This window comes from Gossypium arboreum, chromosome 10 (genome assembly GCF_025698485.1).
Source record: "Gossypium arboreum isolate Shixiya-1 chromosome 10, ASM2569848v2, whole genome shotgun sequence".
Taxonomy (NCBI): Eukaryota; Viridiplantae; Streptophyta; class Magnoliopsida; order Malvales; family Malvaceae; genus Gossypium; species Gossypium arboreum.
Window position 1 is genome coordinate 108,094,339 of NC_069079.1, and position 13,388 is coordinate 108,107,726.

At 28.8% G+C, this 13,388-nt stretch overlaps 1 protein-coding gene across 2 annotated transcripts; it reads left to right on the forward strand.

The window, feature by feature from the left end:
* Positions 1 to 152: 152 nt before the first annotated feature.
* Positions 153 to 5,217, forward strand: LOC108487351 (AMSH-like ubiquitin thioesterase 3). 2 transcript variants are annotated; one of them, XM_017791668.2, is made up of 14 exons: positions 155 to 409; positions 734 to 798; positions 887 to 962; positions 1,057 to 1,260; positions 1,438 to 1,514; positions 1,882 to 1,987; positions 2,105 to 2,151; positions 2,346 to 2,676; positions 2,790 to 2,879; positions 2,991 to 3,053; positions 3,212 to 3,286; positions 3,953 to 4,015; positions 4,175 to 4,227; positions 4,789 to 5,217. In XM_017791668.2, exons 1-14 carry the CDS (start codon positions 311 to 313, stop codon positions 4,961 to 4,963), a joined length of 1,524 nt encoding a protein of 507 aa, XP_017647157.2. In that variant the 5' UTR covers positions 155 to 310; the 3' UTR covers positions 4,964 to 5,217. The 2 variants fall into 2 exon arrangements, with proteins under 2 accessions (XP_017647158.2, XP_017647157.2); XM_017791669.2 differs by lacking the exon at positions 4,175 to 4,227 and having other exon boundaries at positions 153 to 409.
* Positions 5,218 to 13,388: the final 8,171 nt, after the last annotated feature.

The following is a 13,388-nucleotide window of genomic DNA, read 5'->3' on the forward strand; positions in this document are numbered from 1 at the left end:
TACATTATAATGAATTTAAATTTAACAAAATAATTTTAACAGATACACCTGAATTTCAAAATTTTAAAAACAAAGAGATTAAATTATTAAAAATAAAAATATAAAGACTAAATTCTAAATTTATAAAAATAGAAGGAGTTATTACATATTTTAACCTTCTGAAAACGACAGAGTTTTCTTCGTTTGTCAATTCGTTAGCTTGCACGTTCAATTTATTTGATCTCCGAACAGGCTTTGAAGACAACGGCAAAATCCATCGGCGAAAGGGAAAAGAATTATTGCAAAATTGAAGAAGAAATAGAGGAACAAGATGAAGCTCGACGTCAATGCGATGGCTTGTAGAGTCGAAGTCGATAATCGAATTCCACTCCGGTATTATTATCGAATCGCCGATAGTCTCCTCAAACAGGTTCTCTATCCGATTTCTCTGCCTAATCGTACTCGATCTTAATAATTACGATGTTATGATCGTTTAATCTTTGATTTTGTCTTAATCTCTGTTTTAATAAATCTTCTTATTTTTTCCAAGTTGTAATTGTTACTGATTTCATAGTTTAAATACTTAAATTATCTCATTTATCCTAATTAGTTATCGTAATATTTGAATATGTTAGTAATTTAAGTTCTCATTAGCTTCATTTACAGCACTGCCTTGTGAATTCTTAGTATATTTCTGTTAGCTAGAAATTTAGGTATGATTACAGGTGCTTAATCTATCTCCTTTATTTTTCAGGCGAACATTTATCGTGAGGAAAAAAATATAGTAGATTTGTACATAATTCTACTTAGGTATTCAAGGTGAGGGAAGCTTACTACTGATTGAATTTGTTAATTTTATACTGAATTAGTCTGCATAAGCTTATTTATGAACTTACGTTTTGATCAGTTTGGTATCAGAAACAATACCATTCCATCGAGATTACCAGGCTTTGCTTCCGAAAGAAAAGGCGGTGTATAGGAAGGTGAGGTTTAATTGTTTTCCTGGGCACCCTGTGATGTGAGTCCATTCATATGGTATTTGATTATTTTTTTGGTTGTATTGTTTCTCATTTGCAGAGACTTTTAGCTGTACTCGATGAGCTTGAGTCTCTAAAACCAGAGGTTCAACAGAGAGTTGAAGAACTAAATAAAGCTCGTACAGGGGCTCAATTGGTTGACCTTGATGACCATGAAGGCCCTTTCCATGGCTCAGGTAAGATGTCACCTTCGGATTGGAACCCTGAAAATAGACGGTTGAATATGAGCTTGGATATTAAACAGGTACGGAACCATTTATAATTGGTGGATCAATGTGATTTGATGAAGTAATTATTGATATCTCCTTTCCCTGTTTCTATATCTTTGGTTGTCCAATTTTTTCTTGTTTTTTGCTTGCATTCTCGTGAATTAGATATCCTACATTTTAGCTCAGTTCTTTCCTTTTTTATTTGGTTGCAGCCTGCCAACATGGAAGTTCAATCTTCATGGAAGTATAACGATAATCATAATCAGATTGACAGGCAGTTTCAGAAGTTGTGAGTGTCTTTTGTTCTTGTTAATGGTACATTTATGATTTGGATTTTGAAACCTCCAAGTCTCATCTTTCCAATGTGAAATCCACTGCTGTATTCGGATCCACTAAAATTCGATTCTGTACTTTTAGTTGGATCTTAAGAAATGGAATCAATTGATATCAAAAGCATGGCCATGCATAAAATTTCATTCTGTGTTACTTCTGCTTTACAGCATCGCCCTGATTTCTTTTGGTTTTGCTTTGCTCAGTGTCATATTTGTTTGTATTTGTCCATCTAGGTCCTTGTTAGAAAATTGTATTGAAAAAACAATTAGTTCCAAAGTTACTCTTTGAGGCTGACATATATCAATCTTACTGGATTGTTTCAGGTCTCTTAATATACCGCTTCCAAATAAAGAAACTCTGTCTAGACACTCATTTCTAGGCCCTAACGGCTTTCATGGCCAGTGGCTCGGACCAAGTGCAGAGATAAAGGTTAACCTCTGTCTGTTTTGTCTCCCTCCAATCTTCTTTCCCTACTCGTTATATAATCCTTTTTGCATGTGAACTGCAAGCTCTGTATCAAATAATTGATTCTGCTTCATGGTACAGGTTCAATATCCTAGCAATAAGGACTTGGCACCTGCTGAAAATTCAAGGTAGGACTTCCAAAATGTCTAATCACTCTTCTTTAAACTGACATGCATATTTCTGTCTACCCTTTATCATATCCTTTATCCTTAGATGTTCTGTAAATATTAAAAGATAAAAATATCTGCTGAGATTTCTAGTTTCTGTTGCCACAACGTAGCTGCTTTAACATTTTTATATTTGGTGTTACAATTTTTTATAGCCTCAATCAGGCTGGACAATATGGTCCTTTGGCTGTAATAGATGGTGAACCAGGAGGGGTTGGTTCTGCTATGGACTCGGTACTCTCGTTGGATGATGGTCGATGGTTACATCCTGCTGAAGAGTCATGTACTTCTTTGACTAGTGAAGCAAACCAGGATCTTTTCCAGTTTGTTGGTATGAAACAACCTTCTCCTCCTCCTGTTATTGCTCAAGTAAAGCCAGAATTTACACCAATTCATCCATCAAAAGTTGCTGATCCAAGACCTGGTCCTGCAAAATCTTCTCAAGATGGATTGCCAAACTCTAGTTCATTCCAACATTTACATGTTGTATGGCTCCTGTATCAATCACTGTTCTCCCCTGTTACTTGGCTTAACTTAATGTTTATTAGATTTGGACCTTCTACATTGATTTATATTCTAATTGTTGACTTATTCTGCAGCCAGTACAAATGTTGGAGGATTTCTTACGACTGGCTCGGGCCAATACAGAAAAGAACTTGGAAACATGTGGTGTCTTAGCTGGATCATTGGTGAGAAAACTCTATTTTTGAAGTTAAGTTTTTTGTTTAAGATAATTAGGACATAGAGGATTCAAAGTCACTGCAGCAGATCGCTTATACTTTTAATTTTCATTTCTGTAGAAAAACAGGGTTTTCCACATCACTACACTTATAATTCCAAAGCAGGAGTCAACTTCAGATTCGGTACAGTATATTTTTCCTTTAACCTTCCTTTTGTTGTTGTTGTTTGTTTTTTTTCCAGAAAGAGTTAACAACTTCAATTTATATTCTGGCTATATGCCTGTATCCATGTCCTTTAGTACTATCACAATGAAGCTTTTATTTTATTTTTTAAAATACAGTGTTCGACATTAAATGAAGAAGAGATTTTTGAAGTTCAAGATAAATTATCTCTTTTTCCTCTGGGATGGATTCATGTAAGTTCACAAGCCTTGAATTTCCAATTGATAGTGTGATAACATTTTCTTTTCTTCTATGTGCTTTGTTGTCAGTGAATACATTTGGGTATGAGGTGTGAAAAAGCTCAGATCTTTATCATGTATTCCATTTCATAATGCTATTAGTATTGCTCTATTGTTCTAGTATTACACATATGCAAACACACAATAAACATGTTATGTTGAAGTCAACTAGGAATTTGTGTGGTTTACAAAGCTTCCCTTGGTTGCTTGAGCTCATGGGTAACATACACTTCTAGATATGAGAAAGGTTAGAGCATAATTGGTTGATTGCCTGGAAGTATGCTAGATATTTGTTTATCTTTTTGTTAGGCTTTACACTGATGTTATGAAGTATCTTTTTGGTAAATCTTGATTTTTACTTGCAGTTCCGTGAAGTTCATGCTTCTTTGGGTTCATTTGTTTCACTTGTAATTTTTCTATTCAATTTCATCCAATATTTCATTGTTCCTCCAGTTAGCCTCTCATGGTTCTGTAACATGCCTTGCTTCAGTTGTCCCTTCATGAAGCATGGATTTATGTTTGGTTAAACTATGTTTTTGACTAGAAACTTGCATGTTGCCGTCTATAGCCAAATTTGATTTTCAAATAATTTAACATACTATGCAATTCTTTGGTTTTCAGACGCACCCAACTCAGACATGTTTTATGTCATCAGTTGATCTTCACACACATTACTCGTACCAGGTAAAAGAACAAGTACTTGCTAAACATATCCCAGCTTATATTGTGATTCAGTCTTACTGCATGTATCATTCTTTTCCCTCGCCTCCTCCAACATATGAGTAACATATTTTCCATTCCTCTGACATTTTATTTCTTTTCTTTTCTGGTGGATATGTTAAGATTATGCTACCGGAAGCAATTGCAATTGTTATGGCCCCAACTGACACGTCCAGGTAGATTTGCATTTTTCTCCCAATGACCATGGCTTTGAATCTGATGAAATTTTCCCAACTTTATATTGGTGAATGCAAATCTATCATGGTTACACAAATGTTTGCTATTATTTGCACTACACTCTACTTTTTAGTTAGTAATCCGGTACTAGTGTTTCAAACCTTTCTTCATATTTTCCTTATGGTCATCTTTAAGTAACCATATAAAGTGATGATAGAGAAGATGACATGTACCAAATAGAATTGAAATGCAGACATATTTTTCTGCACCAGAGATTCTTTTTACCTTGCTGTGAGCAGAAGCATATTATGTCTTTAAATCGTCGTTTTGTTTAGTGGCTGAATCGGAAAAGGATGGGATTATCCTGATTCCCTGTATCTTAAACAACCGGTTAACCTGCTCAGCTAAGGTTGTTGAAAATGATTACAAGTAGCAATGTGATTAAAGCTTAGCACTTAAAAGTACAGACAATGTTTGTAGGAACCTCTTAGATAAAAAAGATATTCCTTGTTATATGCCTTTCTTTTTTACACATTAACGATTGTTGTATTCTATTGCAGCCCACATGGTATCTTTCATCTGTCTGATCCTGGTGGTGTGTCTGTTATCCGTAACTGCCAGCAGCGAGGATTCCATCCCCATGAGGAACCTTCAGATGGAACCCCAATCTATGAGCGTTGCTCTCATGTGTTTATGAATCCCAAGATAAAGTTTGATGTTGTTGATCTCCGGTGAGATACGATATATTAATGCACCGTGATGAAGCATTGCTGGTAAAATTTTCTCTAAACTACTATTTTGTTGACATCGATCTTGTAAAATTCATCTAAAGGGAATCATCATGTAAATAGAGCATATTCATATTTCTTTTTTCTTGGATCATATTGTAAGAATTACCTTCCCTCGTTCCTTTCCCACTTTGTATTGTATATTAAGACTCGTTTTGGAATGGAGAATTGTAGTAGCATATTAGCTGCATTACTACCCAACTTGGTTTTACTTCCACTGCTTTAATCTCTTTACTTTCATTAGCATGTTCAAATTGGTAATGCTATTTACTTCTTACCATTAAAGTGAATTCTTTTTAATAATAATAAAACATATAAATTTAGTATTAGTTAATTGAATTTTTATGTGGTTTTAATTGTAATAGTTTCTGAAAAATCTTATCTGATCATTTTAATGATGAACTGATAGTATTATCAATTTGGATTTAATAATACTTTAAAACCAGAGAGTGAGATTAAATTATAAATTTTAGCATAATAGATAGAATAAAACCATAATTAATCTTAGATATAGTAATTATAAATATGAGAAGATGTTATCCTGACAATCAAGAAATGGAGAAAAAACTGAAGAGCACTTGATGGTGGAGCATTGAACGGTAGAATTTGAACAATTTTAAATAGGGGTAAGTAATCCATCGGTTGGATTCAAAAGATTTAAAAATCGACTTAACTGCCTTTATTTTTTAAAAATTGAAATTCTGATGGATAAAACTCAATAATTTTTTATCAATCAATCGATTTAACAAACATTATCAAAATTTTAAAAATTTATACCAACTAAAAACCAAATTACAATTACTTTTTGTATAAAATAAACTAAACTAAATTACATTTTGTAATTTGAAACAACCTCCATCTTATCCAACTTCAATTCCAATAAAAGCTTAATTTTAAAGTTTTCAAGAAAACCAAATCAAGCTGAAAAAATTCATCAAATTTGGCGAAAGAAATCAAGTATACTACCATACATGCACACACTGCATTAAATAAAAGTCTATCATTGCTCAAGTGGCTTTTATGGATAAACAATCATTAATTTCCAGGCTAATTATAGGAATTTAAATAACTCGATTTTTGTTTTTTAAAACTGAAACCCAACTGCTTTAACTATTTTACCTAACCTTTATATTGCAATAAAACAAAGTGACTCGATGAAACTAAAATGGACCGATTCGATTACTTTAGTCAAACTGGACCAAACTTTTGCAGTCCCCTAGTGCTAAGTTTCCAAGGCTTCATCCTTAGCTTAAGCCTTGTGGTTGTGACCACAAAGTTTGAAATGGGGGATTTAAGGTTGCGGAGAAAAGCGACCTTAAAGCTCGTCACAGAAAAGCTTGGGGACATTCATGGTGGAGCATTGAAGGGCACTTGATTTGCAATCCTCGAAAAAAGGTATGGGGGGTTTCAAGAAAAGAAGCAGTTATGGAGGGTGTACAGTTATTATACCTGCAATTGGATCAGTGGTTGTTGAGCTAATAAATATAGGTTTTAAGGAAAGGTATAATGATTTATTTTAGTCCTCTAACTTTAGAAAACAAATCATTTTAGCATTTAATTTAATTTTTCACTTTTTTAGCCCTTAAATTTTTTTTTTATCAAATCACCCAAAATGGATAGAAAAGTTAACATTTTTTAACCTTTGCTGACATAGAATACACGTGGATTACTATGTGGATGGCACATCAATATTTAATTAATTTAAAAGATTTAAAAAATTAAAAATCATTAAAATTATTAAAGAAATATAAAAATATTTTTAAAATTTAAAAATTTAATTAAACGCTAACATGTCATTTACGTGGCAATCCACGTGGATGCCTCATAAAAAAAAATAAAAAAACATTAATTTTTTTATTCATTTTAGACTGATTTGATAAAAATATACAAATTTAAGGACTAAAATAATTTTTTTTGTAAAATTAGAGGGCAAAAAGTAATTAGAAAAAAGGAAGAGCGCAGAGGCAGGGTACATGAACTTTAGCGTGATGAAGTTGAATTGGCCCATGCTTTGGACCACCTTCACTCAGGAGGGTTCTTCGGCAGGCAAAAGGAACATTTTCTCACCCTCATTCCTCTGCTGCCACTGACTGACTATATAATATGGAAACCCAATACATTTTCTAATTATTTGTACTTTTTTTTTTTTATTAATTCCACCTACTCTTACTCACCCAAATTAATATTTGAAAATGTAAAATTCAATTAATGTAGATACTGAATTATTTAAGTTTATTAATATTTGAATAATACATTATATTAATTTATCAACTACACTAAAATTTACCAGATTTATTATAAAAAATAAATTATCATATTTTTAAACATTAATTGTAAAGTTAAAATAAAAGTTTAAAACACCTCGAGGGAGTTAAAATGAATATTTACAAAATTTAGGTCAGGTTCTTGCCAATTCCTTAATGTCCCTCTTATTTATGGCACTCCACAAAGTGTTGAAAAACACAAATTTAATTTTAATTTGCATTATCTCAACAACTTAAAAAAGAAAAAAAAATTATTTTAGCCATTCATTTTATTATTCGTCTCTTTTAACCTTTAAACTAGCATATTTTTGTCAAAATAACCCAAAATAATGAAAAACTTAACGTTTGTTCTTTTTGCGGACATGACAATTCACATGTATGTCACGATAGTAATTAAATAATTTTTTAAAAGTGTCTAAAAATCATAGAATAATATTATGATTATTATTAAATAAATTTTATATATTTTTTATAATTGTATGCTTTTCTTAATATAATTTTTAAAATTTTAAAAATTTTAAAAATTAAGTAATTTTGACGTGGCATTCATGTGAATGTCATGTCAAGAAAATTGACATATATTAAAATTTGTTATCAATTTTGAGATGATTTAACAAACAACGCAAGTTTAAAGGCTAAAAGAAACAATGAATTAAATGGAAGGCTAAAACGATTTTTTTTTTTATAAAATTGGAAGACCAAATTAGTCATTATGCCATTTTAATTTAATTGAATTATAAACAACATTTAATATATTAAGTTTTTATAAAGTTTTAGGATTCATGTTCACGGTAATCCCTTCAAATAATATCATCTCTAACATACAAATTCATATCTTCTCATTAAAAATATATATAATATATCTTAATATTGCACCCAACACATATATAGTAAATTTTAATAATTTTAATTTAGGATTATTATGGATAAGTTTGGAAGTGTAAGCTGGTATTAATAGAAAGGACCTAATTGTTGGGGTTGGGGTTGGGGTGCATCAGTTCCCAAACCAAAACCGCATTTGATGGGTTAGGTCATTGTGAAACCCTCCATGTGATCCAATTCAATATTTTACTACTAACAATCACTTATTTGGTCCCAAAAGTTTCCCCTTTCTTTATTTTATTTTTGCGAATGCTATGATAATTTATTTTAAAACCTATCTAGATATTAAGAAAATTCTCTTTTGAATATAAGGTATGCATGTGTGGTGTGGATATATCTCCATTATGTTTTATCACAAGTTGATTATATACATCTTACACATACACATCTAAATAGATGAAAGAGTAATGCTATAAACCCTAACTTGATTCTCCAAAACTTTTATTATTTTTCAACTAAACTATAACACATTGGCTTAAGCGTTTAAGCGTGCAATAATCTTTTACTTTAGAAATTGAAGGGTTATAGGTAGTTTAAAAATTGTATTAAAAAATTATATATCTTATTTATTTTAAAAATCTATATTATTATTTAAGCTTTTAATTGTGTCGGTGCATTGAGTTATTTGGTCAACAACTCAACTGTGAAAAACTAAAAACTTGTTATTTTATAAAGTAATAAATATTAATATGAGTATATTATTATCTTTTATATAAAATATTTTCTTAATACATTATCATGGTAAGATTTAAATTTAAAAACAACATTTTAACCAAAATCTCTTTTGATTTTCAAATAATTTAGTTTCAATTAACACACATGACTATCACAAATTTTTAACCCCATTGGGAAATTAAAAAACTTTACCTCAAAAAATCAATTAGTTGCAAACAATTTAAAAACATATACAATCAACCTTTTTTATAACGACTTCGTTTGTCAATCAAAATTTTAGATCTTATTGAGAGATAACTGTTATACACTTATAACAACATTTGATACATCTATAACAACATTTTGCGATTCAAATCGTATTTGGTTTTAAAAAATTCAAATTAAAATAATAATATATTAACAAAAATAATTAGTGAAACTTATATTATGGCATATTTAATAAAATTTACTAATATAATTCTATTTATTAAAAATAATTTTATTTAATAAAATATGATTAATATATTTTATATAAAAATTTAAAAATTATTAAAATAATATCTTAATTAAAATTTATTATTATATTTCACTAGGATATAACTAATTTTAGTAAAATTTTGAGACATAAAATTTTTATAAAGAAGTAATTTAATAAAAGTATATTTCATAGATGAACAACTTAAATAAAAATAAAATGTAAAAATCAAACTTAATTATCATAATATGATTGTTATAAAACAAAAGGAGGAACTGAATTACTATTTCCTAGTCTTTTCGTTTCCATTAGTTGGCAGCCATCATTGTGTTCCTAAGTCCAAATCAATCATAACCAAGTCATTATTTCACACACAAAATAAAAGCAATATGTTTAATTGGTATATCCTTATAATATAAATATATATATATACCTCCTAATCTGACTATTTATATTTAATATTTTTCAAGATTTAATTAATACTTAAATTTATATTTCGTCACACATTTTAATAGTTTTTTTATATTCTTATTAAAATATAATAGTGTAGTATTGATATCTAATAATATGGCAATATTAGATAGTCTCGTATCATGGCACCTAACAAACATTAATAAAAATAAACTAAATATATATTTATAAAAAATTATAAAAATTATTTTAATTTTGAATGAATTTGGATAAATAAATATTTAAAATCAAATGAACTTTAAGGAAATTTTATTTAGATTCGTTCTATTTGAAATTAAAAAAAATTATATTTTATATTATTATTTTGAAATCAAAATATATAACATATATAATTCAAAAATAATTAAAATATATAAATTATAAAATAATTATTCCATGCCCAAATTGAACTGGGACATCAATTTGTAGGAAAAAGAACCCCCAAAAAAAAAGTTACAAGAAAAAATCCAAAAAAGAAAAAAGATAGAGCGAGAAAAAATGGGAAGAAACCCAAAAGTAAGATGAAATATATGGAAGTTAAAAATAAGACAGGAATAAACGCAAAAGAAAAAATAAGGAAGATGTAACCCAAAGAAGGATATAAAAGAGCTTTGTGGGGTTGAGCCATAGATTTTTGCTGGCTTCCCACATTTAACAGAAAAGGTGAAGTCACTTTTGTTGGGATCGGAGTTGAGTTTTGTAGTCAATTAGGTTTTGTAATCATTGAATTGAGTTTGATTATGTGATGGTTACGTTTCGAAAATTTTGGTATTGAATTTCACGTTATTTGATTGAGTTTTGTTAAAGAAATTTTTTTTTTATTTTTTTATCAACATATTTATAATGCCATATAAGTGTTTAGAATTTATGTTCTAGTGTGAAATAAATTAATAAAGGATTGAGTGGGTTGTTTCGATGATTTACATAACACTTTAAATTTGACCAGAATTTTAAGTTAAGTTTAGAATGTTACAGTAATTGGTTAACCGTAAGGCATGAGTGAGTTAAGAGGCACCAAAGCTTGTGCTTTGAGACACTCTTCGATGCTTAAGATTTTATCTTTTATAGAGAGTTAGTTATTATACATCTATAACAATATGCTATTATAGTGGGATAATTGTTGTAAATCCATAATAGAATTCATATCATGAATTTCTGTAAAAAAAAAGAGTGAAAATTATGTTAAAAAAAGAAACAATAAAATAATTAAATCAACAAATTTAAAATATGTATACCAGGTGCATGCATTATTACTTTTTTTTTTGGTGAAAAATTAAAATTACAAAGTAATTAAACTAGATCATCAAAGGAGGAACCTCAAACAATCTTAAACGGAGGCTTCTAGTGCAAACTGGTTTAGCCAAACTATTTGCGATTGAGTTTTCTTCTCTAGGCAAATCTTGAATCTTCCACTACTTAAACATATTCAAGACTTGAAGAATTCTCCTGCCTATGGTAGAATTAGAGTTTTCGGAAGAGCCATCTTGAATAATGTTGACGGCCTGAATACTGTCAGTTTGGATTGAGACCCTATCGAATCGTCTTTCCAAAAGCATTATTACTTTTATGCTTCTTTTATTTTACATTCTTTCTCATGGTTGACTATGAAGTTCATAAACCTAACAAGTTCAATTAATTACTATGAGTTATCTACCTTTCGAAAAATTAGTATGAGTTATCAAATTAAATTAGTTAATTATCATGAGTTATTAAATTCAAGTAATCAATTTATAAATTTACGATATTATAAATTCATATAAGAATATTTAATTAGGAAACTTAATAATTTATTGAATTAATATATTTAATTCCACCCATTGAAAATCATTTTCATTTAATAAAATATTAATAATAGATTTTTTTCATGTGAAATTTAAACATTTTATTAAAATAAAATTTTAATTAATTTTTTATTTAATAAATTATAATTAATAGACTTATTTATATGAAATAACTATAATTTTACTTAAAAATTTTAGACAATATGATATTTTGAAGAACTAATTTAATAAAAAATATACTTTTTAATTATGATTGTTGTTGTTATTATAAGTGAAAATGTATTATAAAAGATTAAAATAAAACATAAAAAAATCGATTGTATTAAAAACATAACTGTTATAATCCTAATTAATTTATGGGTTGCCTAAATTTGAATATTGGTAAAAGATTAGGTGATGTTACTTATTTTTGGTGATGCTGATAGCACATTTCAACGTTTTATTTGTTGAAAGAAAGATGGATCCATTATGTGTCCATACCACTATTTACGTTTGCCAATATACTATTCATCTTTAGGACTTGTATGGATTTGACCAATGTCTTGGGGATTAATTCACAATTGCTTGGATTTTCTTCTTTCTTTTATTTTTTTACATAGGACAATTTTATGTTAAAATAATTATTATTTAAATTATAATAATATTTTTATATATTAATGTTAAATTCTAAAAATTCAAAAAAATTAATTACAATATTAAAAATATAAAATATTTAAAAATAATCAATCAAAACCTAAAATAAAAATAAGTAAAATTTTCTTATTTATCATTCAAAATAATGAAAACCCCATAAAAAAATCCTATATTTGATACATGCAACCGCATAACATTGCGGTTAAATCCTGTTATCAAATTTTCTAGTCAACCAAATAAAATATAGAAACTTTGTAAAACAACATTCATCCCTTTTATTTCCTTCCCATTCATCTTTAAGCTTTCCATTGTTCTCATACTCTCACCAAAACCTCACAATCTCAAATACCATACTAAATCCATATCCAACTTTACTAGACCTAAACTCCACCACTTTGTCTCAAGCACTTATCATTAAACTCATATCCAAACTCAATTTCTCTTTTTTTTTTTTTTACAAGCACACTTAAACATAGTTTCACGTTTTTTTTAACGTGGAAAAAAAATCACTAAAGCACTGCTTAACCTTAAGCATTTGAATCCCTCAAAGCCCTGCACTTATCCAAATGGAGCGAGAGATGTCAAATTTGATACTGAGGATTTGACAACACTTATGACAAGAGGTGTCGATTTTTGATTTCTTACCTCTTCATGCTCATTGTGTGAGCTGAGGGAAGAATGACCTGACCCTTAAAACTTCCACCGCAGGACTCGGCAAGTTACAATGACCAACTTTGATGATAGTAGTAGAGTAAGCAGCAATGCCACTGCCAACCCACTTCGATCGATGTTCTCGTAAGAATCTGAGAAGTATTGTTGGAGGCACATTCTAACAAATAGAAAGAAAGCAAAAGTTTAATGGCCAAAATAATTTAAAAGTTATAATGTAATTTTATTTAGTTTTAATATTTTATATTTTTATTTCATTTTATAATAAATAATATAGATTTTGAAGTTTTAAAATTATATATTTTTGAATTTTTAGGATTTGGACTAAATTGAAAAAATTTGGAAACATTAAGAGTGAAATTTGTTAAATTTATTAGAATTAAGACCAAATTGATAGAATGTGCAAAATGTTAAAAGCTAAATTTGTTATTATACAAATCAAAAGACTATCACATTAGCATTCTGTCAGGTGACCGAAGGTATTTAACAATACAGTAACTAAAATAATAACTTATCTAAGTAAATGACTAAAATTGAAGAATTATATAATAGGAGTGACATAAA

What these genes read in the sequence shown, in the direction of transcription:
- LOC108487351 (XM_017791668.2), top strand. Translation starts at nt 311, where the DNA reads ATGAAGCTCGACGTCAATGCGATGGCTTGTAGAGTCGAAGTCGATAAT. An exon ending in ATTCTACTTAGGTATTCAAG is followed by an intron (nt 799 to 886) that starts GTGAGGGAAGCT and finishes CGTTTTGATCAG; the next exon opens with TTTGGTATCAGAAACAATAC. An exon ending in TGAGCTTGGATATTAAACAG is followed by an intron (nt 1,261 to 1,437) that starts GTACGGAACCAT and finishes ATTTGGTTGCAG; the next exon opens with CCTGCCAACATGGAAGTTCA.